Here is a 25,151-nt window from a genome sequence, read left to right on the forward strand (position 1 = left end):
TCAGCATGTGTAAGAAAGGATTGATTCCCTGCCCTTGTTTTTTAAACGGAGCAACTTAAAGCTTGCATACAAACTTACTGCAGTGTTGTGACACCTGTTCCTGAGTTAGCACCAAAGCAGCTGATAGATGTATCTGGTGTATTTACGCATTTACATGCTGCAGCACAGTAGGGCCACTATTGCAGCATCGCTGTGCCAGCGCAGCAGCTCTGCAGGGAGCACCCCACATGCCTCTGTGGCGCGGGGGCAGGCACCGGCTCCTGGCCGATCCAGCCGAGGCACCACACCACTCACTCCCTAACGGCAAGTCTTGAGAGGGGCAGGATTTAGGGATGCACCTTTGTCTCCAGAATAGCAAGATGGTGAGAACTGGCTGTACGATATGACAGCATCATGGCAACCCCATGCCAGTGCTGCTAGTGCCAGGGAGAAATAAATTGTCTGCTAGCGTACAGTACCATGCTGCCTTACCTTACTCCTTTCAGGACCTCAGCGAGCATGTCCAAATAGCACTGCAGTATGTTTTCTTGATTACCAGATGCTTGGGGATGCTGCACCTGGCATGGAAATGCCTTCTCTTTTACTTTTCTCTTGAAAAGCAGAGGCACATCCTCCTGCCATGGATTCTCATTCAGGAATCCCTCCTAGGCAAACAAACGGGCATGACAGTGATGGGCATGGCTGGAGCATCCAGAAGTCAGTTTGCCTGACATGGAGAAAAAAAGATCATTAGTGCCGGTTGGTGCAATGTCCTAATAATGGCACAGCAGAAGTAGCTGGGGTGATGTTTGCTAGTGGTCTTGCACTGAGAGTTTGTGTTTGTCACATGGAGGAGGACTGTTCTGTAGCAAGTTGCAGAGGATGACCTAGAAGACTGTGAACCAAAGTCGAAGTTTTTTATTAGCTGATGCTATCAAAACATAGAGCCCTGTACATCATGAAGGAGAAGCAAATAACTTCAAAAACAAGATGAGAGGGGGAAGAAATTAACCAGATACGGGAAAGTTTAAGAATTACTGAATTACTGAAGCTGGAGGAAGGGATGCGTGCGCATGCATTTCAGATCATGAAGGAAATAAGGGACAATTAACAACATTAGGCAGTCACCAGCCTGTCTGGCAGCACTCAGTAGTCAGTCCAAAGGATGCCAGTCTGCCCTGACAGTAACCAGAAGTGATAACCTAGGCTGTCACCAGCCAGGCAGCCAGGTTTCAGGCTACAAAAGGTAAGAGCAAGAGCCACATTTCTAAGAAGAGTTGCACTTCTTTGGGTTGTTTTGAGCATCAGTGCTAAATTCCTGCTGCTGCTGCTGACAAGAACCAGCAATGCACATTCTTGCTGTTGTTAAATTACTGATTTATTAATTGCTATCTATTCTGGATGCTGCGGTTGCATTTTTCATGCGTGTTTATTGCCTTTTGTTGCTGTCTGCTGAAGATGCTGTGGGCAGATCCGACATCTGATGCTTTGTTTTAGTTGCCTGGCTACTGTAAAATGTTATCTTAGCTTTTGCTGAGGTGTCACAGATGCTTTCTTGATGAGTGTCCAAACAAGGAAATATGTAAAAGCTGCTGGTGAATGCTGTGCTTGCCTAGTGCTGTTGCTTTTGCTAGAGATGCTACAGTATGCTTGCTTTGCTTTGCTACCGCAGATGATCTGTAAAATAACATAGAAGGTAGACTGAAACCTTTCATTTACACAGCGGGGTCATGGTCAATACCAAAGATAATATTATCTGTGTCTTTGTATCCAAATGAACTGTTGTTGGAAGGAGATGATGGGCAACTGCTTCACTTAATAGCAATGAATTCTTTTCTGGTAATTATTACAAAGAAAATGTATTTTTCTTGTTGACTGTATTGCCAGATTTTTCCTTTCCTCTCTCCCTGTGAAAGTCTCCAACAGAGAGAGATTCACATCTCAAAACTTGATTGGGATGTTGACTTCAAACCTTCCCTGCCAAAAACTGAAAGTAACCAATATTTCTTCTGCTCTCTGCATTTTTTTTTATGCCTGCATAACTTTATCTCTTTACATCACCAGCACTTCTAACTAAATTGTTTTCTTGTACTCACAGTTTGAAACCTCTTCTAAAGTCTCTGAATAAGCTATGTTTCCTTCCAGTCAGTCCAAAAGTATTTTGTCAGCAAATAAATAAAAAATCACTTTTAACTTTTAATGACTGTTTTACTTCCTTCTTTAATGTTATTGCAAGCCTTTTCTTAATTATTCTTGCCTTTTGGCAGTTGCGGTGCATTAATATTTACAAGATGAGATATAGTTTTCTGTTTATATTAGCAGTCCTCTGTCTGTGAGATCTGGACCAACCAGAATGCAGGATATCCTTTCTCATCGATTCATCAGGTTCATAATGTAAGATACAGTGATAAATGGCTATGTTGTCACTCTATGGATGTACAGTCTGTTGCCATGGTGTTATCTACGGGTGTCATGTCGCTGAAATGACAAAAAAAGTTCGTAACTTGTCCGCCTTCTTTTGGGATTATATGTGCGCGCATTCGTGTGTCGTGCCGTGTGGTTAGCATCTGTTGGCTGTATGGTGTACATACAGGACATGGGGAGATTGCCAGCAGCAGTCTCGCTCAGGGGGAGCTTTGACTTCTGTTCCTGATGTTTTTGTTTGCTCACTTTTCCAAAGTGAGAAACCGTGTAAACAGCTCGGTTTGCACAGTTTCACCCCCCCAATGTGTTGTGCTGCCCTTTCTGTGTTAATCTATAGGCTTCGCCTAGCTGAGGAGCACACCGTGTTTGCAGAGGCACTTTTAGGGAATTAGAGGTAACGCTGATGGTGCTCTGAATTTTCATCACTTCTGTGACAGAGGCACAGCTGCTGTGCACGTGAGAGCAAACCTGGTGGTCCATATTGCAGCGTGGTAAGGACGACAGCCAGTCGTCCAAATTTCACTCGGCATAGTATTGCAGAGGAGCTGTAGATTTCTCCTAGTCTCTGTCATGCAACTGCCTCCTTGGAGCATTTCTGCCAGAGAGGGGCCATTTTGGCTACCGAGTTTTAGAAGCTTTTAAAATGTAAGTACGCCATGAACCTGTTTCCATTGTTTCAAAAGGAGCTAAAAAAATTTCTCTCGCTCTAGGAATTAAAATGTAAGCAAATAATGAGGATTTGGCTGATCCACAGAACATTTAAAAGTCTTACAGGGAGAAAATCATTAATTTTTCAGCCAGAAGCGTTGTATCTATGTGTGCTCCAATTTATTGTTGTCATGGTGACTAATGCATGTTACCATAACTAGGCATCAGGCTTTAACAGGTGAAAAGTTATAAGATGTGGTCCTTGTTAAAAATTATTACATTTAAGCCACTCAAAACCAGGCCGTTTTTTTTTTCCGTGTAGCATGGAGGGTTTTTAACTTGACATTTTTATAAAAAGATGAGGCAAGTTTTAGATTTTATAGAAGTTGTATTGAGATTACTTTTTATCTGCGACTACCTCTGCATCCATGTGCCTTTAATGTGAGTCAAATGCAGTTCTCAGAGAATGGGATAAGATAGAAAAATGTGCAACAATTGTAAAAAATTACCTAATAGCAGTTATCTGCTTCCATAGCTCATTTGAGACCAAGCATCTGACGCTTTCTAGAGCACTGAGAAGTGTGCATCTGCCCATTTTCGGGGTTATGAAGAACTGCAAGAGCATGAGATACTGGTCTTAAGGTCTAAAGGTCTTTAAGGTGACCTTTATTGTTAAAAGTTGTCACCATAAAAGGACTGGATCTTTACCACTCTGGCACCTGACTTGAGACCATTTTGTGATTGTAAATTCTTTATTTGCAAAAAGTCTTCTTTCCCAAGATGACTGAGGCCAGAGAGAGGAAGGGCACTGGTTAAAGGCATGGGGAGGTTAGAATACTAGAACACAGGCAGTACAGCAAAAACCATGTGATAAATTGCACAGCTGTCTGATGAGCTGTTAAGTTAGATGAGGAATAAATTATCTCTTGCCTTTCTACTTCATCAGAGAGATAAAAATCTCCATACGTATATTGTGTCATAAAAAATACATAAGCTTAAATGTTTGATTATTTCTCATAATTGCAAATTAAATATTCAAACCAGAAAATCTTTATCCTATTATCTCTATTTTTAAAAATTAAATCAAACATCATAGTTGGTCCTGCACGACAATTTATGAACATTTATATACCGCTTGAAAGTGTTTTAGGTGCTTATGAAGGTCCTGAATCTCAATACATCACCCATTCCTCAGATTTAGCGCTACTATGATTCATGTTTTTCTACCCCAGACTTGAGACTCATCATTTCAAGTCTTCTCGAGGTCAAAGATGTTCCTACTTTGTATTTTACCTGAAGTTTAATTGCCAGCATCACATCCTAAATCTGAGAATTTCAATATCTGACTGGAGTCAGTTAGCTGAGGAGCTCCTTTTCTTCCTGTAGAGGTTTTTAGGTCCAGATTTATGAAAGAATTTAGTTGTCTAAATCTTGTTTAGAAGCCTTTCTTCACTTTAAAAAAAAAAAAAAAAAAAAAAAGGCAAAGGAAATTGCGTGGGGAATATGTAATAGGAATTACACATCTTCATGGCTCTGGACTTTGGAGACTACCCTGTTATAACTCAGTCTAAATAGGTAATGAATACTAGTAATAGTATGGTTTTAAAATCTAAGGAGTTTGGTAAGGAACAAAAGAAAAGGAGACCAGAAGCCACTTCTGCTGAATATTAAAAACCCACTTACGATAAATTTTATGACTATGTATAACACATCTTCTTCATCTATCATAATAATCTAAATAATCTATACCTATGATGTTTAATTTTATGTAGCTTTTCTTAGTAGCTGCTCTGTCTACAAGACACACTGAAATAGATGAAAAGTCTTTAGGTGCAGTGGTATGTCAGGAATAGCAGAAATCCTGTATCTCTGCGTTCCCTTAACCTCAGCTGTATTGCATGTTTAGATCATCCTAGAGACATGTACAGCAATCTTATCAATTCTGTTTTGTCTAATTTAAAAGGAGTAGGTACTAGGATGATTGTATATATTTATAGAGCAATTAGTCGATACAAATGAGTGGTCTCCACATAGTTCCTCTACGTGTCTCATACACTACTTTTATTAGCCTGGTTGAAGATTATTTCTCATTTCCTTGTGAGTATTGCTTCCTAGCTCCTTTATAAAATTGAACCAATATGAGAGGTAATCTCTGTTCCTCTTGTTACTGCCCTGCATTTACAGACAGAAACAATGTAATTCTCCATGTTTTAATATCCTTCATGTAAAAGCGAGTCAAACTGTAAAATGATGGACTCATTTCACTCATGTATCCTGCTTAATTTGTCCGTACTGTCCATTTTCCGCATGCAAGGAAAGTCACCTGCAGACCAATGCAACAAAAGGGTTTGGAGCACTACCAAGGGTCACTTACTCCATAAAAAATCTGGTCCTACCTCACAGCCATCCCTGTGCTTCATTGGTGGAATGACTGGTGGTCAGAAGATGTACTTTTATAGCTTTTCTGTCCTGAATTTACTCCTGCTGCATCGTAGTAACCTTTTGCTAAATTGATAGAGTTTACCTCCTGGGATCTGCTTCCTTACACACAACATGCAGGAATGTGTCTCTTATTAGGGGAAAAAAAGGACTATTTCAAGTGGTCTGTTATCTATGGCCTTGAACAGCTCATAAGAGACAGCTGAGCACACTGTGAGAATTTGTGATGGGTGCAATCCATCTTCTCTTGTAGTCAAATACAGACTCCACTAATAAGGATGCAGACCCTTGTCCCTTGTAATATGATGGATATCTTATTTTATAAGGAGAACTGCTTCTTAAATCAGTTCCCACTTCAGATTAAATACAGTAGAAGTTTTTTACACATTAGTGGTCAGAAGGATTAATTTCTGTGGACACAGAATGTCAAAAATAGAAGCAATTGCTCCTGCTGCTTTCCTTTCAAAAATTGAGGTTGAAGTTATATCCATAGCACGTAGGCAACTTAACTAGGCAAAACAGAATTTACAATACTGTATAATTTGTAGATGTGCTAATAGTGCCAACATTAACTAGGTTTGAGTTGTTTTATGATGTTCACTTGCTTGAAGTTACCATATCGGCAGGGTAATGTTGATGTTTCCAGATTTATCTCTTGCTTTTCATTGCAGAGTTGTGCAAATGTGTGTCGTTTCATTATTTTGTGACACATGAAAATGATGTACTTGTTTTGTTTACTCCGTCCTGATTTAATTAGTAGGATGTGATAGTTTGCCAGACTTTTGACTGTCTTCAATAAGAAATTTTTCATGTGTTTTTGATGCTTAACTTCTTTTTGCTTTAAAAGTCTTAACTTCTAGCCATATTCTGTGTGAAATGCTGATAACAATTCCTTGCCAGATTCAACACATATTTTAACAATATGACATGCATAGAAAATACACAGAGATAAGTGCAGGTAAAGAAAGAAGTAGCATCCAAATTGAAATGATCATATAGCAGAGGATGAGATAGTTTGAGAGAGAAGCAAGGGAGGAAGGAGGATCAGGAAGGAGAAATCTGATGCCCAAAAGACAGAGTGGGCAGGAGAGGGGAATTCAGAGACAGACCAGACCAGATAGGGTAGGGGAGGAGTGAGGCTGGTGACAGAGGAGAGAAGGCTTGGGAAGAGAAGGACTCCACTCACGAGTCATTTTCAGTTAAAGTGACCTGATGCTGGTTTGGCAGCATCACTGGTATTGAGGACATGGTCAGCATGAGCGTATGTGAACCAAAAGTGGGAGAGATCACAGTTAAAAAATAACCTCAAAATAATAATTTATTTTGCATGGACCTGCAAGGTGGAAGGAGCCCCCAAGGGCCCAGAGGTCAGTCCAGGTCCAATAAAGCCATGTCCAATATGCAATGGCAGGTGAGACCCAGACCAGCAGTGCTGGGGGCATTCCTGTACTGATATCTGTGTTGGCTCTTTTTGGAAGGACGAGCGTCCTGTGAAGGGCTTTGGCAGAAAACTGCAGTCATACCCATGTTCTCTGAGGGCTTTGAGGAAAGCAGGGAGATGACAGCTCAGGAAGGCAATCACCTATATCAATGAGAATGTTGGATGTGGAAGGGCAATGTTAGTAACTCTACAATGAGACATCAAGAGAAGGTGATCAAAGTAAATATTCGTAAAGAGATTAAAGAATGCCTCATATGTTTGAAGAATGTATAATAAGTCTTCAGATCAAAGCAAAGTCTCAGTTATTTAGCCATTTAGGAAAGTTAGTTATCTGTTCTATGTGCTGGGTAATGGAAGACTTATTAGCTGTGTAGAAAAGCTTGTAAAACACATAGAGAAATTTGTGAATGGCATTTTTGTGTATCTCATGATTTTTTTTTTGAGTGCTCTCATCCTCATGTATGTATTGTAAACAGTTATTTTTAAAGAACATTTCCGGTGCCTAATGATTTTTTTCTCAAAGCAAATAGATTTAATTAAAGCCTCATTAAACACTACAGTATTACTTTGGATTATAAAATAAATCATGAAAAATGTTGTAGGACTTGTATTCCCTTATTTCACTAACGTGGCTCTATGTGTAGAAAATAAATTATTGTCCATTGAGCATGACAATGGAGGGCTACTTTATAGTGAATTTGCCTGCAGCTTCTCTTATTATCTCCAACAACTGTGATTTTCAGACAGGAGACTGGGGAGAGCCTTCAATTACCTTGCGACCTCCAAATGAAGCCACAGCATCAACGCCTGTACAATATTGGCAACATCATCCAGAGAAACTCATCTTCCAGTCATGTGATTATAAAGCATTTGTAAGTGTTGATAAATTTAGTGATTTGATTTGAGGTAGTTATATTAATCTTAGATTTTGATAGACTTGGTTTTTTTCATTTGTAATATTTTTTCAGTCACTTTTAATGAGACAGGCCACTTCTTCTGAAATACTGTAATTCTAATAAATGAGAAACAAGAATGCACAGTAATTTTGCTATGAATTTTGCCAAGTATTGCAGTCCATGTAGCAACAGTATTAGGGAAATGACGCTATGAATAGGTGGCTAAGTGTTGTAGAAATGGCAGAGCAAATACCTGTACTTCTCATCTGTCACAAATCCCTGTTTGGTACTAATGGAAAAATAATGAAACATAATATGGAATTCTCATACCTACCTTAATGCTGTGTGTACATTAAAGTAAATATTGCCATGCCTGAGTCTTACGTAAAACACCAGGTTTTGGGGAAGGGAGCTAGGGAAGACGGAGATCAGGGTCCTGAAGCAGTGTTTTCCTTCCATGGGACAAGTGCACATTCAGGCCTCTCCCAAATTGATGACTACTTGAAGTACCGGTAGCAGTCAGCTCCTTCAGGGCAGGGCATATTTATTCTTACCTCCCAATAGCTGTAGCTGATTCCCATTTCACATCCCTGCAGAAACAGAGGTTCCCTCCACAGCTAAAGACGATTTGTGTTTTCTGGCTGCTATAAATGCTTGTGAAGGAGAGGAAGGTCTCATGAAGTACAGAAAGTTACATTGGAAGATTTTGGTTTTTAAATGAAAAACACTTGTCTGAAGCCTTGAGTGTCAACGGGGCAGAGGGGCTGGTGCTTCTGGGGAGCTGAAGAGGTACCTCAGCCCACCTATTTAAACTCTTACAGCTTTGCCGGAAAGGGCTGTTAAAGTTGCTGAAGGTGCTTCCCAGACCACTGTGGCCTCTTCGGAGGTGGCCATCTAACGGAGCAAGGCTGACTTATTCTACAAAGGAAGGGGGCTCGGTAGTTGTAGTGCCTTTAGCACAATAGCTGGGGGTTAACCACTTGTCCAGGATGTGGGTTTTAGATCCTCTTCACCTGAAGGAGCTTGGATCCTTAGTGCTTTTTAGGATCAGTTCACCAGACTCTGGAGTATTTTGGGGGAGAGCTGGGGGCTGCTGGACCTGACTTAAAGCATATCTGGTAAGGTAGGAATTAAAGACTAAGTGTAGGTGAGACGGAGCCTGGCTCCCACTGAGGAGGGGCAGAAGGGGTGTTACAGGCCTATCTCGCTGGAGTATCTCTTCATCTTCCATCAGACCTTCATGGGATAGAAATTGCCATGAATGCAGTGATCGTCCCTGTAACTGGAACCTCTGCCTTCCTCAGCAAGTCACAGTCAAGGTCCAGCCCACCTGCTTTCAGTCTTGCTCTCCTCAGGTGCAGGACCTTGAATTGAAAAGGAAGCTTAGTGACTTCTAGTTCTTTAAATATTTTTCATAGTTTTCAGTAAAGTAAACAGGTTTATCTCAAGAGTGCCCCTTATCTTGTTATTTGATCCAGCAGTAAATTCATAATCAGATATAAACTTTGTAGCAGATTGGAAGGTGTGTGGATCATTAAAGAACTGAAGTTGGGATGACCAGGAATATCCAAGTTGCTGGTGCTTAAGGAATCGCCAAATCAAAATATCCAATTTATTGTTGATTAAGGAAACATCTTCCTTTCCTAAGGATCATGTGTCACTGCACTGTCTCAGCTCCCTGAGCTGAAATGACCTCAGCCTTATGGAGTAAAACCCTGGCTTGGAAGTTTTAGTGGAGGCAGCTTGCATTGTATGCCACATCACTCAGCTGAACTGTTGGATGTCCTCTGCTTTGCTCCCACATGCTCTGGGTCTTTAAGAAGGAACATTTCCAAAAGTATGCCAAGTCAAAGGAAAGAAAAATTCCCTCCTAGAATTTCAGATTTTTCTGACAACTAAATTGGACAGTACCTCTGTGATTTGTTTGCTATTCCACAGTCCACCCTGGGAAGCATTTTCTGAATGCCTGCAGCTGAGCCTTTTGCTGCTGTGCAGATGGGACAGGAGCTGCCTGTCTCTTCTCTTTCCTCCTCTTGTTCTGCCATGAGCTCAAAAACACAGCTTTTTTTCCCTGATGCCTGACCAACTGGTAGCTTTCAAGGAAATGCCAATTTGTTGTGCCATAGTCTATTAAAAAAAAAAATTTAAAAAAATGAAGAAATTAATTGCATCCTTCCCAGAGAAGGCTAAGAATGGCAAAGGTGTCAGACAGCAGGATCCAGAGAAAGATACAGTTCAACTCAATATGCTTTTGTTTAATTTTCTAATTTCAGAGCTTGCTTTAAATTTGTTGTTCTTCTCCAAGGGCAATACCAAGCCGTCCCATCAAATTAATGCCCAAAGCCCTATTCATGTCACCATCGAGCTCCCAGCTGGACTCACAGCTGCTTGGTTTATGAATCTTTCACATCTGCAGTCCTCCAGCAATGCCCTTCATTTGTTCCTTTCTGCTTGTCTGGTAGTGTTGGTGTTGCTCACCCTTCCATCTATAATGCCCTGTAAAGTGTTTCTCGCTAATTACCATGTTGGCTACTCTCTGCATTGAAATATTTATGCATTTTGCTGCAGGTCAGAGACTCCTGCAGTACACAGTGTGAACTGAAGGGTTTAAAGAAAATATCTCAGTTTAGGTCAGGAGACCAGAGAGTTGAACCAGTACACTTTCTGTTCAGTTCCACTTTGTGTTCAGCTGTAACTGAAGATGTTTTTGTTGAGTCTAGTTTAAGATGAAGCTGGTTCACTGTTTGGTTGGGTCAGTGTAGACTGTTTCCAAGGGGAGTCAGTGTGGCAGAATGAAAGGGGTCAGGCAGTGGTGATGGGCTGCAGCATCCTCTGGGAAGAGGCTCCTGCCCATGGTGTTTTCTCCTCCTGCAGCTCACCTAACCCATTCTCACCAGTGGCATGACTTCTTTTCAGCTCCCATGTTGCTCACTTAGGACTAAAGACTTAGGAGAAGTCATGGCATTGTGCTGCAGTGAGAATGCAAAGACATACCTCTGTGCCTGGGCAGGAGACAAGGAGGGGTGACTTGCTGTCCTCTTTCCCTAGTTAAGCCAGACTTGCATGTAACACCATATAGAAATGCAGAAACATCCTGTTTGCACAGAGCTATGCGAGCGTGCGCACATTCACAAATGCACATGCGTGTAGTGTCTATAGGAGAAACACAGAGCGTGCCTCTCACACAGCCCTCTTAGCAGTAGCAAGATGGCTTGCTGCTAGGCGAGAACAGCGGGGACGATGCAGCCAGCTCCATGCCTGGAAGAGCAGTGCCATTCAAATGTGGTGTAGAGAGGTACTGAGACCCAAGAGGAACAAACCCAGAGGAGCAGAGCCTGCTGTCAGGGTGCAGGAGGGCTCAAACTGCACATGCCAGCAAATGACATAGTGAGGAAGAGGCGGGTAGGGAAGGGGAAATGTCAGTGAGGCACTCGCTGCCGTGTGTACCCTTGCAGATGAGCAGGCTCCTTTGAGAGCGTGGTGGCTTTCAGCAAGCTGAGCCAGGACCCAGCACCAGCACCCTGGTGCTTCCTCCCACCCAGCCCTCCTTCAGATCAGTAAAGGCTTCAAAATAATAGTTCAGGGTCAGCCTTTTCTTAGGAAGAAATAGTGGTTTAAACTAATTTTCAGTTCAGATTTATTTTCTCTGTTTGCTGCCATCAGGCTCTGCTATTTGCACATAAATTAGTTACAGATTAAGTAAACAGAGGTTAACATCACTCGTGGCCTTCATGTCCATGTGATTGCACATATAGCAACATGAGTTTGGCAGGTGGTAGCTAAAAACCAGCAGATTCTCCATTTTTTTAATCAAATGGGTTTTTAAAGATGGAATTTGTAGTATTTGCTTGTTGTTTGAGTGATGAAGGTGATAAGCTAGAAGGCTTTCAGCTGTTGTTTCAAAGGGCTCCATCTGATTCAATACACTTGTTGCTGTGCATTCCTGTTTCATAGGCTTATTAACACGCTGCTTTAAGTGATTTATCAGAGAACTGCAGAGTGAGAAAAACTCAAAAGCAATATATTAGGTTAACTGCTACCACTACAGGTTTTTAGGTATTTTTAGTGCATTTCTGCAGGTGTTTGTTCTAGAATTTTGGTTAAATTAAGTTTAATGGATTTTTGTTTTAGTATTTAGGTTCTATGCTGGTAAAAGAGTTAAGAGGCACGGAGTCAACACAAGATGCGTGTGCAAAGATGAGGGTAAGTTAGTAAACCTAATCCTTTCTCTATCATCATAATATTAAATAATATCAACTTGTGATTGCTTTTGCTGTGTCCTTTTTTGCTTTCATAATATTCTGTTACCCATTTGTTTTCCGTTGCCCTTGCATTTACGTTGGTATTCAGTAGGTTCTGTCTTTTATCTTAATTTCAAATAATACCAAAATTTAAAGGTAGATTTTTATTTTGCACGTTGTATCTAAGAAAAAAAAATAATGTATGCATTATGTTTTCTCTTGAATCTTCGAGTATGTTTCAAAGTACTTTCCACACACTTTAAATGCGCTCATATCACGTTGCTTTTATAAACGGAATTTATAGCCCGTATGTGATAATCTGGATTGAATTTACTATGTGAAAATATGTGCTGGTGTATATATTAATATGTTACCAAAGCCATTGTTTTTTACATATGGTCTAATCCTCCGGTCACATAATCCCATGGATGCTTTTACTCACATGACTATTCCCATTAATTATGAGATACTTACATGTTTATTGATTAAAGGATGAAAAGGGACCTAATTCAGTTTCACCTGATGGTGGAAAAGCAGTTAGGTTTTCTTCAAACTGATAAGAATATGTTTTTCTATGGCTCATTGGCCTGGTAGTGGTTTGCAGAAAATTACGATGAGGTTCAGTCTGTCTCCAAGAAACATACTGCTGCTGGAAACTCAAAACAAGCCACAGACCAGCTACACAATTTATTCCCAACTGTAGTTGCAATAAGAATGCACCTATTCATAGAGATGGTGAATGTATTATGGTCTGGCATGATTAATTAATGAAGAACATGATTGTTTGGTAATCTACCAAACGTCTAAAATTACGTAGATGAATGGGTGAAATCCTTTCTTCTGTGGATCGTAAGTTTTTTGTGCAAGATGCCTCTGAGCACTAGACGTAGCATTCGGATCAGTTAGAAAGCTGGAAGATGTGTAAAATTCATGCAATCAAACAACCATTTCCTGTTGGTTACATATCTGCAGCACACAGACTTTTGTACAAGCTGTTTTAGCTAAGGGCTGGCAGTAATTCACGCTTACTAGATTGCCTGATCTGTAGCTTTTCAGCTAATTACATGCTAATCATTCCTTACCTGGGCTTAAACTCCTCTAAAAAAAAACCCAACAACTTGACACAGAGGGATCTACATTCACATGCACAAGTTCTACCATCTTCCAATGCAGTTTTCGAACTGTCAGACTTAGCAGTTCAATTTTTTAGGCATATGCCTGTGCAGATCTTAGAGCAGAATTTGACACCATAGTAGCAGATGACAACTTCAGTAAGTTATTTGACTGAACTAGGAAGCTTAACATCAAAAAAGTCACTCTAATTAATTTATAGCCATTTTAAGATTTTTTTCGTAAAGTAATAAATTTGGCAAATTTAAACTATATACCTGAAAAATTAGATGTTTGAGAACAAACTTAATTTAAAATACACTTTTTCATAAAAATAATGGAGTAGCATTAGTAGTCTATAGTGCCATACAGGGCACTTACATAACACAGTAATGGGGTTTATATACATTTATTTTTACATTCTCTTTTGAAACCATTATGCTATCATAATGTTTATTTTCTGGTTTGAGGGGTTTTTATTGTAAAGAGGTTTGAACAAAACAGGTTTAACCAGGATTTCACCTGTTCTTTCTATGTAGTCCTTTTAATCATATTCCTATTCAACTCAGAAGCAAAAAACGTTGACTTAATGGGAACAGATAATTATTTTAGCGTAAGTTTCCCAGTGAGAAAAACGTGTCTTCTTCCAAAACTTTCTCCTTCTGGTTGTGTTCTGAAAGTTGGTGTCTATGAATTGGGAGTCCAAGTTGTCCTAAGTCATCCTGAAGTTTTGGTGTGATATTCATTATTGTATTTAAGTAACATTGGGTTGTCATTGAAAATGTGGCTTCTTTTCTAGTTACATTTTACTTTAAATGTACTGAAAAGGACATTTCACTTACAAAAAAGAAGTGAAAAGCTGGGTATGTTATTTGGCTGCTTCTTGAGTACTGAATTCTGTTCACTTGTCCAGTGTCTTTAGAGACAGTAAGATTTTTACACAGGGTTGTACTAACGTGATAAAGCAATGTTTTTTCGATTTTAGTATTTTATTTGGTTTTCACTTATATATTTCAAATCTATAGCATGCTGAAATCTGAAACATGTGGGGGGAGGAGTACATCATATATAACTTTGTACCATGTTGAGGTCCATCCTCACAATTTTCTAATCTTTCTGGAGTCAGCCACATGATGGTTTTTAAGGCGAATGTATGAAAACTGGGTATCTAATTTTTCTGTCAAAGTGGCTTTAGCTTCTTCATCTTTAACCTAATGCTGCTAAAAAGAAAAGTTTTGATATTCACTGGATGCTTTCCAGTCAGCAGATGCACAAGGACAAAAGAAGCCTATTAGTGAAAAAAAGTGTCTCGATCTTCCTTAATCATTCACAGATCCAGAGAAACAACAAAAATGACACGTTTGCTGACTGCCGATCCCTCACTGTTGTAGAGGCTTCTTCTGCTTTCATTTACTGCAGTTGATGGTTTTGGTTCTCAAGGGAAGTGTCATGCGGATATCCCTTGCATCTCTCCGTGGAGGGGCTTGCAACAGCCTCCTTCTCTTATAGCTTAAGAGTGAAGGGAGATCCTAAATCTTCTATAATGTAAAGAGAAAAAAAAAAAAAAAAAAAAAAACCAGAAACAAAAAATACCCCAAACTGGGAACGTCTGTCTTAATAACTCTTCTTGGCTATCCGCTATGCTTCTCAGCATTGTGCAGCAGTGTGCTCCAGCAGGGAAGATGATGGATTTGTTTGGGGAAAATCATGCAGATGCAATAGATTGAGCTCAGCACGGGGGTCAAGGTTATACATGCTTTTTTGTTCCCACCCAAACTGCAGACTCTTGCAGCCATCCAAAATTATGTATATTTGTCAAGAACTGTGCCTATTAGAGGGATTATACTTTATTTTTCCATTTACATATTTGCACGCCAAGGATGGATTTATATTTTATGTTTTCCTATTTGTATCCGGCTATTTTCTCTCACAAACTCCCTCTGCAGCCAACAGCCCTGTCTCCTTATCTCCATTCCCCACCTGCTGTAAACTGACCTTTGCTACTTGGAGATTAAATCTTGCTGTCCTGACCAGAATAGATTTATTAATTGTATTTGAGAGATGCCTTCACGAACTTAAGAGCTTTCATCTTTCTCAGCATGGAATAGGAAATATTACAAGTTGTGTTTTCAATCAGATTACTGCCTTCACTTCAAATCACCATAGGAACATGAAGCAAGACTAAAAATGTGTTTACATCATAATAAAGAAAAGGGATAAAGTTTAATTGAAGCTAGGAGGAGATTTGTTCTCTACGGTAGACTCCATCTGGCGTTTACACATCTGAATTCCTTGACCAGGTAGGAAGGGAACAGTTTTATACTTACTGGCACGAGTACAGCAGCAAGAGAGGTTCTTTCCTTGCACTAATGTTAAATCACTAATGTTGCGGACACCAATTGCACAGTCTGAACCAATCAGATATTTACTGCAGCAGTGGGGGATTTAGATTTTGTTCTTGGATCCTGTCACCTTCCTGAATATTACATATCTTTCTTAAAGGTTAGAAAAGAGATTCTTACATTTCAAGTCAAAGTTGTGGGAAACCTGTTCACAAAGCAGGTGTTTAAATATCTTACTGACTTAGGACCAAAAAGTCAAAGTTGGATTTGTTACAAAACCTGATTCTCTTATCTCTGGAGAGGAAAACTAAGCAGAGTTGACTCTTTCACTGAAAATAGGCAGGATCTGGATCATTCCTTCCTTATCTCTTCTTACATAAAGGAGGAGGACTTGGATATAGATGGCAGTCTCCTTGTTTCTGCTGATCCCTTTCTACTTTTCCGTCTCCATTTCTTCCCCAAAAGTAGAATTGTCCTCCATAGGCCTCCTAGTGAAACTAGACAAGCAAATATCAAATACTGTATATGAGAACTTAGATTATTTGGTCTCTGTTCTCTGAGGACTTGTAGCTCCATCGCTTGTGTGGCCACTGCTTTGGGAGGGCCTGCAGTGGAACAGGCACATGGATATTACTCAGAAGCAAAAAAAGAAGTGGTGGGAAGTCTTAAAAGTTATTCAGTGCTCATGTACATCCACATCATGCCACCCCATGTTCTTCAGAGGACTGTATGTCCTTGAACTCTGTGGCTCAAAGGAATCCAAGGTGCAGGAAGGATACACTGCCCTTTCAGCAGCAGATGAGTGTGTACAGATATTGCAAAAGCAAAAAACCTCTCATTCTCAAGTAGATGAGCTGCAGGTGCATCCCCAGTGCACTCTTCATATTAATGATATAGCTTGGAGGCATCTACTAATTGTAGAGAAGTAAACAGTCTTGTAGCACAGGGATTACAGATGGTATCTTATTCTAAGAGGTATTAAATTATGTCAGTGATGCAGTTTTAAGCCTTTTGGACTGAGAAAAGTTAGTAAATACTTGTTACAAGGCAGATTGTAGTTTCAAAATTGGCTTCAAAACTAAATGGTCAAATGTGAACTTTGACTTTTTATTTCAATTTCATCTCATACATGATATTGTCAAAGTGATTCACTCAAAAGGAACTGTTTAGTGAGGCTTCATAAGTCTTAAATAAGTGACTTATGGTTATGTTAGTAGGTGGTACCAATACGTATTTTGAAATGTGCAGTCTGATGCCATTTGGACTTAATAGTTGCTGCCAGTGTGGGAAAATGTTCAGATTCTCATAGTGAAGTGGATTCCAGTACATAATTGAACAGTAAAATTGCCAGCTACAGTCTTCAGGTAGCTATTAAAAAACAGTATAGGACAGAATTAGCAGATTCATTTGTAAAAAGTCAAGATGAAAACTTAAGATTTTACAGGCCCTTAAACTTGTACTCAAAATTTATGTATGGAATTGTTAGCAACTTGGCATAGTTGAATAATGTCTGTTTACTGTGTATTTGCAAGATCGAGTATAATTACATATGCAGTAAGACCTGACATTGAACACGGTTTCATTTTGGTCACTGTATGAAAGTGGAGTAATCCAGTTATAAATGTATATATAAGTACATGAAAGTGGTCAGCATAGCAAAGTAGATGTGTATCCTGTTTCCTCTTGGCAGAAAAAAAATAGATGAGATGAAAGCATGTTGAGAGTGGGCTGGATTATACCATGTGCTACAGTATATCAAGTGAATGTATGAGAATCTTACTCGAACACAATTCTGCGTGTGCTCCTGAGTTTCTTATTCAGCTGCTTTGTGTGTGTGTGCGCACAGAGGTACTATATTTGTACGCTGCAGGAGTATTCAGAAGTGTTGGATTAGTGCTCTCAGTTCTGCACAGAACAAAGTATTGCACTACAATCCTGTTTTGAAAGGGTTAAAGGCCCTTGAGGGTTATAGGTTTTGTATTTACATGTATTTGCTTTTTAAAAATAAACAGGTAGTTTATATTGCCGTTTTTATAGAACAAAGTCTTCTGCCTCTTAAGCCATTGTTAATTACCTTGATTTGTTAGGTGCACTGGCTGGGTGGATCTCAAATTAGTTGGATTTTAGTTTATATTCTAAGTAAATGTCTAACAGTTCTGCGCAACCTTTAACTCAAGATCAAAACACAAGTGGAAATGCTTTACCTGCTTAAGACAATTTGTAGTACTAAACTATGGAAGTCTGCTTGTGAGTGTGGTGCTTTTTTCAGTAAAACTAAAGAAAATTCAGAAACAAGATCAGAAGCAAGCTTGCACTTGCTCACTCGCTCTGGCACCACTGCTTTTGCATCTCTTTATGACCAGTTGCAAAGGGACAAATTTGGAGCAGCCCTTTCCAAGGCTATTCAGGGTTTTGGCAGTGCCCTGTATAATAGCAGCAGTGGGTTCAGATGCAAACTCAGAAGGGTCTTAAATCCAGACCTTTACTGTGAAAGCAAGCACTGTAATAACTAGGCAATTATGCAGAAGATGCCTTCCACCTCCTTCCACTGGACAGATCTCCATTCTGGGTGCTGAGGGGATGAAGCAGCTTCATTGCAGCAGCTGCGTCAAAATACAGGCAAGGCTGCTATTCCTGATATTCTTTATTCTGAAGAAAAAGAGGCTCTATGTCTTTTGGGAGCTCTGAGGAATCTGAACATATGTCACATTAGGTTTGGGATGGTGATGCTTTCTTCCATCTTCCTGTGTCTGCAGTGAAGCCTGCTTTATGGTTCTTGAGTTACACATGGCCTGCTTCCACATAGTCATCTACCTGTCTGGTACGAAGTATTTCAGAAGTGGGACCGAAGCTCAGCCGCTCTGGCATTGCAGACTGTGCAGCACTAAGACTCCTCACTGCAGGAGCAGTGCACCTGAGGAGACAGGGCATGCACATCTGTCCTTATGTAGATGACCGGCTGATCAGAGACAGGCAGTGGCAATGAGCCTAGAGTGTGCTTGCTGTTCATCCAGATGATTCTCCTGAAGAAGTGTATTAAAGCAAAGAGCCAAAGTTACAGTCACAAACGATGGAATTCATAGGAACTATGACTAGTTCCAGGCTAGTGAGCACTTGCCCAAAGACTGGGTCCTGTCACTATGATTGCTTCTGCATGAGATAAAATCTAATCCTGCTATTATGGTACGAGCATGCCTTGGAGCATTAGACCATATGTCAGCATGCAGATGACATCCAATGCCAGCCTTCAGCTGTGGCTCCTATAACTTTGGCTCAAGTCCATATGCTTCCTATAGAGACACCAGATGGACAAGAATATTTTGTCATCTCATCCTGTCCTCACAGAGTTGAGACGGTGGCTAGAACCTGAAAAGCCCACGGAAAGGGAATACTGACTCCTGCATCCCACCTTCTTCTCAGATTCTGGTCACAGGCTCAGGCAGAGATGCCTGCTTGGCCTGCACAGAGCTGTGAAATGTCTGGCCATGAAAGCTGTGGGACTTCATCTCGATGTCGTAGAATTTAGAGCCAAAGCACTTACAGTGCCTGAGCGAATGGTGTTCATATTGTATCTCTGAAAACTCACGTTACACGTCCTGGCAGCCACCTCCTCCATTAAAAAGAAAGGAACAGCAAACAAATAGCATGGGCTCACCATGACAACTCAAAACTGTTGAAGTCTGGAAACTGCTTGGAAATAATAATTATATGATAGACTTCAATTACTGTATCACTGGGAGTCAAGCGGGGGGGAATAGAGCTGTGTGTTTTTCATGATAGCACTGTCATAACAAAGGATGTTATTCCACTGCCCAACTGTTTGTTCCAATGGAGGCACAAGTGCAGAGTTGTTTCCCAAAATCATGTTTCTACACTGAACTACAGGCTTGCAGAACACCTTTGCACAAATCCTGGGATTTGTATGGTTTGCAAGCTGATACGGGACATCCCCTGTTCCTTACCAGCTGAGACAGTTTGGCTTAATAAATTACAAATGTCCATCAGTCTCAGATTCATTTCCTAATGTGCCAGCTATAATTTAATAGTATCTTGATGAGCTATTTCACTCAGATAAAGTCTTCTGGCAGTTCATGACCTCGATTAAATACTGAAGATCAGGCCTGCTCTAGGCAAACCCAGATGAATGTGGAGCAGATAAGGAGGATGATTAAATTACAAACTACTGGTCTAGATGAAAGAGGACACCCAGATGGTTAGTACGACATGGCCTTGCCAACAGGAAGCTTCACCTTTATGGCAAATGGAAGATAGTGAAAATTAGACCAAAAAGCTAAAATAAATTAACTTAGTAGCCGTGTTTATATAGCGTGTTGGAGGAGAAGAGGAATTTTGCTGCTGAGGTGGCGAGGAAGGAGATAATTACAATAATCAAAATGGGAGACAAAAATGCTCCTGAGTCTGTCGGGATAGAAAGAAAGGACAAAAGTTGGATGATTGCTGGGTTGCCAGATGATTAAAGAGACGTTGTCATATTTGTGAATATTTTGTCTAGTTATGAGTATATGCGGGGTATATTGCTTGTTGTTCTGATAGATGTATGTACTGTAGCTTCTGTACAGTCACTGTCGTGCTTTCTGTGCATTGAAATTGAATTTTATGAAAAGGCTCATTTGAGATCTATAATAGAGACACACACACGCATACACACAGGTATGTACTTGCTCTGCTTCTGGCAGGGATACCATTTCTTTGTCCTCTCAGTTCAGAGACATGCAAATCAGATTAGTGTCTTCCTTCAGATTTTGTTAGATTCTTCAGGATGTTTTACCATTTAAGCTTTCGTATTTTAAAAGTACCTAGCCTTCTGGATGAAAGAAGCTTTCTCCAGGATAAATAGACACTTGATAATCATGTCGAACCTCTTGTCATTTGATACTGAGAGATGAAACAATCCTTTCTATCACATGGGTGGGTGGGGCTCTCCTTGAATCTTTAATTTGAGGTTTTCAGCCTTTGTGGCATGGACACTAATTGCAGAACATAGCTGGATCTGTAGCTCCAAATTTTATGCTGGCAAAAATGGGGTCTCATTTGAGTCTGGAAGGAAAAAGATCTGATAAGGGGACTTGATTACAGGTCTTTTAAGCTTTTGTTTGTTTTGCTCTCTAGTGTTAGCATCACCTATTTTGAAGCATGTGTTTTCAAGTATATTTATGCTGGTTTATTTTTTTTGAAGACTACAAAACCACCACTTCTACTTTTGTTCAGCTGCTCTAATGATCATTCTAGATGCCAATTCTAGGCCTTTCAATGTGTTTACACTCTCATTCTGTATGCTGATGTTTCTTCATAGTCAGCTGTAAATAAACTTACTTTTTCCTCTCAAGAAAGTGTCTGATTGATTGCAGATGAGTGAGTGTTCTCTGAAAGTTTTATCCTTTATTTATCTACAGTAGTTTTGTATAGAATAGTCTAGTCCCTCACTGCCTTCTACTTTGAAGTAATTCAAATCAGCTATGAACTTATGCCATATTTTTGGTTTTGAATGGTTGGCTTTGGGGTTGTTTTAGTAAATTTAATCTGTAAAATAATGAACAGGTCTTTCTGCAGAGAAACTTAAATCTATCCCAAATATCCCAAAATCTGTTCAGGGGGAAATATCTTTGCTGCATGCATCATGTTGAAGGCACACATAAGTAGACTAGCATAAAAGTAAAAATAGCCTTATAGGAAGACACGAACTGGAGGTAGGAGAACCTGGCGCTGAAGGAATGCAGAATAAGCCTCCGTGCTAATTCATGTGTAAAGCAGCTTCCAGTAGCAGCTGCACTTGAGGAAGCGCAGACGGTCAGATATGACAAGATAAAATGTTGGACTGACAGATTAACTGGCAGACCTGGAGGGCTGCAGGGATACCTTGTGTCACAAATACAACTGCAAGAAAGCAAGATAGTGAAATATTTCTAAATAACAGCTAATTGCAGCAAAGAAACTACTACGAGAAGTACCGCACGGTTTGGGAAACCCCTGATTGCATGACAGGTCTTTTTAAGCCTGGCAAACTTACTTCATTCTCTTCCCATTGTGCTGGGAAAAAATAATTTTTACCGTCCTCGCAACAAACTGTAAAGCCCTTTTTAGCTTTATAACTATGAGGAAGCTATTTCAAAAGCCCAGAGCATAGTCCGCTCAAGAAAAAGGCAAATATTTGGATAAGTACCTTTTGTTTGACTTATGTATTTTGTCAGAAGAAGAAGAGAGAGCACTGTTCTTGCAATGCAACACAACTCTAATAACATCTTTGTTTGATTTCAGAAGTCTACGGAACAAATGAAGAAAGTACCGACCATTGTCCTATCTGTCTCTTACAAGGGAGTCAAGTTTATTGATGCAACAAATAAGGTATGTGCAATAGTTCAATATTAGCTTTTATCTCTCACAAATAGGAATACCTATGGGGCTGTGTGAAGACCAGGCCAGAGAGGGGACAGAGTTGTACTTTGTGTTTTCCTCTCTTCCTTTTTTCCTTTTCTCTACAAAATGGATGTAATCTCATTGTCATTCTCCAGAAACTCAGTCTGGAGGACAAGTGAAGCAGCTTTAATGGCTCATTTGGAGAACATTGTGTCCAACCTTCTGCCATTAAAAGGCAAGTTCATCACAAAAGACATTTGGCAGGGAGCCTCTGTGGAATCCTTTACCATAGTCTTCTCTATACAGTTCCTTAAATATGTAGAAAACGTTTATATATGTATGTTCATTAATAAAATTTTGGCAAAAAAAAGAAAAAAAGAAGAATGAGAAACATGAGCCTTGAATGTCCTTTTCGATTGTCAGAGCCTCTCTGTGAGCTATTTCCCTGGTACTAGCCATTTGACTGCCTGAATTGCAGGAGCTTCTTAACAGTTGTTATTCCATATTTTTTTCATCTTCCTGTGTGGCAATGCCCCTGTGCTTTGTTTCTTACATTTTAAAATACATCCAACATCCTTAAAAAAACCAAAACAAAACAAGCTGAAACTGAGAGATCCAAGAGCTCAGTGATGGGTAGAGCAATGGGTTATTGCTTAGCCAAAGTAAAATGTACAATCTCTGTAAGCAGGAGTAAAGTAATGCATGAATTTCTCTTCTTCGGATGTCTAAAATGGCAAGAAAATGCAATCCATACCGATGCTTGCATATGAATAGAAAAGAAATTATCTTTTCTGTTATGTGACTAAAACTCAGTAAGCAATATAAGAAATAAATCTGACAACCCAGCTACCTGACCAGGTTAATAATGTATATAACTGCTTTGTGTTGCTGAACATTCAGACCACATGATAAATCTAGCCCAGTATCTGTCAAACTTGCCGAATCAGTCAGGTTTTAAAGGTGTTTAACCAGAACTGGGTTTTAAGTGAAGGAATGAAAGCAGATTTGTGAACTTCTGCTGGAGTTTGGAAGCTGTATCTAGGGTTAGACGATGGCATGAAAGAAACACAGAGGTGAAATTACTGTTATGTGGCATATTTGTCAGAGCAGAGAGGCTAGGGATTCCTGTCAGCTCCTTTTTCTTCCATTGATTCAGAACTGAGCTTCTACAACCCTCATTTCCTTTATGTTCTCTGATGTGCAGGGCATAAATCAGGACATTGTAATGCTATTAACTAACTTGGATAAGGCTGTTTTCAGCTCTTAAATCTCCTCTGTAGTATAAAGGATGTAACTGCAATGTCCTTAGGTTTACAAAAAAAAACAGGAGAACAAAAGGAGCTTCCAGTATCTCTTTGTACACTGCATATCTTATGTAAGATGGAAACTTGAAAGAAGTTTGGCAAATTTTATTAGGTGGCTCTAGACCAGTCCCACTGAAATCTTATGCCTAGTAGTGCAATAGATGTATGTGATGGAGGTAAATAATGCCGCAGTCCTGTGTTTTTTCTCAAGTGGTAGATTGCTTTCTCTCCAGTTCAAAACCTGCACTGCCTTTCCCTTCTGTAAAAACCAGGTAATAGCCTGCAACTCTCCCAGGAGCGTTGTTATCATCCTTGTCCACAGTGTGCTGTACTCAATTCCTTCAAGACCCAAAACAGATTAGCACTAAGGTGAGATCCTATTCAGACTTGTACCGCTTCCATATGAGCTTATAGTTGACAGCGCTGGGCACCACTTAGCAATAAATGCATACTTTTTAATGACAAAAGTAGCAAGCAGTTGTGTGCTTGAAAACTCAGCTTTCATGGCTGTTCATCCTTTTCCTTTATTGCCACCAAGCTAAGAATTTGTATTCCAAGTCGTAGCAGGCAAAGCTTCAGGTGACAAAGGGGCTCTGACCTCATTCCACGACAGTTATTTCAGTGGCGCCTTGAAGCTCGGCATGACACCACTTTGACATGACACCATTTCTTTGCAAGTGAGGCCAGAAAGAAACTGCTGCTTAGGAAAAAGCAGACTTGCAGAATTTTCTCGTGGATCACAGCTAACTCTAACTTCTGGATGATTTCTGCCAGGAGGGGGATTGGCTGACATGAGGTAGGCAAGCAAAAGGAAGGCTGCTTAGCAAAAACCTGGTCTCTCCAAGGTATTTCCTTGGCAGAACCAGAACTGACTTTCAGCTTCCCTGCTTTTCGAGAAGCGCTGGAGGTTTCTCTTGCCAAACTGAGTGACAATTTTTAGAACAACGACTGTGCAGTGTCAGTCAATGCCTGAGGAGCATACTCAGAAGAGCAAGCTCGTTTATAACCTTGTAATTTCTACAGAATAAGACTATGGGTCTACTGGAGTAGTGACCCTAGGAAATGGTAAACACATGCACTGGAAACGTGTTTAATTTTGAAAGGAGATTGTAGAGGATATCCTATAGAAGCTAGCGAAAAGCTCAATTTCACTACTAATTTTCATCCAGAAGATTTAGTTTAGGTATACATTTATTTTATTTGAAACAAGCTTGATATGGGTATGTTTCCCAGCTTCACTTGGTTTAAAGTTAAAATTTTAAAATAATCTCCCTGAGTTTTGACTAAAGTGCAAAGCCCTATGTCAACCCCAGGTCACCTAGGAAAAGTTTCAGTGTAGCAGAGCTCTTTTCACATACATTGCTTAACTTCAGGTGATGACTTTGTGGCTCATGATTTGGCATAAATACTTCACATGATTTTGAGACCTTCCAAGCTTTATTTCTTTCTGCTTTCTAAACTACAATGTTGCCAATAAAACTTCAATGACAGTATATTACAGCTATATCTGTGGATATCTAAATCGCTGGTTTTGGTATAATTGTAATTCTCATGCAAATCTTCACTGAGGGTAAAAGTTATAAATTTGAGAACAAAGAAAATAAAATGCTTAAAGTAACATAAAAAGCCAATGATTGTTAAGCAGAGATTATACGTGTAATTATAAATTGGCATATATTGAAACATAAGTACTGGTTTTGTCATTTTTATGAATAATGCATTAAACAGAAATAATCAAATATGTTGCAACAATTTAAGATTAAGAGGATTATTTCATTTCTTCAGTAACAGTTTCCTTATCTTGGTTTTTCCATAATTTGAAATTTGGAATGCTTTTTATTCAGATTTTTCCTAAGCCATGATTTCTTCAATTAGATATATTAATATGTCTTTTTGAAAACTTGACACCTACATGCAAGGGGGAAAGTTGCCACTTAGCAAATGAAAGAAGA

General features: G+C 39.7%; 1 protein-coding gene across 15 annotated transcripts in view; it reads left to right on the forward strand.

Annotated features, from left to right (window-relative positions):
* ANKS1B (ankyrin repeat and sterile alpha motif domain containing 1B) overlaps positions 1 to 25,151 on the forward strand; it is a 452,709-nt gene that overhangs the window by 417,157 nt on the left and 10,401 nt on the right. For 6 of the 15 annotated variants that reach the window (XM_086470690.1, XM_086470696.1, XM_086470734.1 and 3 more), the window contains 4 exons: positions 7,675 to 7,803; positions 11,959 to 12,034; positions 18,394 to 18,401; positions 21,797 to 21,883. In XM_086470690.1, the coding sequence (XP_086326816.1) occupies positions 7,675 to 7,803; positions 11,959 to 12,034; positions 18,394 to 18,401; positions 21,797 to 21,883 (300 nt within the window). Of the gene's footprint in view, positions 1 to 2,298; positions 2,374 to 7,674; positions 7,804 to 11,958; positions 12,035 to 18,393; positions 18,402 to 21,796; positions 21,884 to 25,151 lie in introns of all 15 variants that reach the window. The other 9 variants (XM_086470670.1, XM_086470711.1, XM_086470718.1 and 6 more) reach the window with 3 other exon arrangements.

The sequence above is a fragment of the Leptosomus discolor genome, chromosome 1 (genome assembly GCF_034619465.1).
Source record: "Leptosomus discolor isolate bLepDis1 chromosome 1, bLepDis1.hap2, whole genome shotgun sequence".
NCBI lineage: Eukaryota > Metazoa > Chordata > Aves > Leptosomiformes > Leptosomidae > Leptosomus > Leptosomus discolor.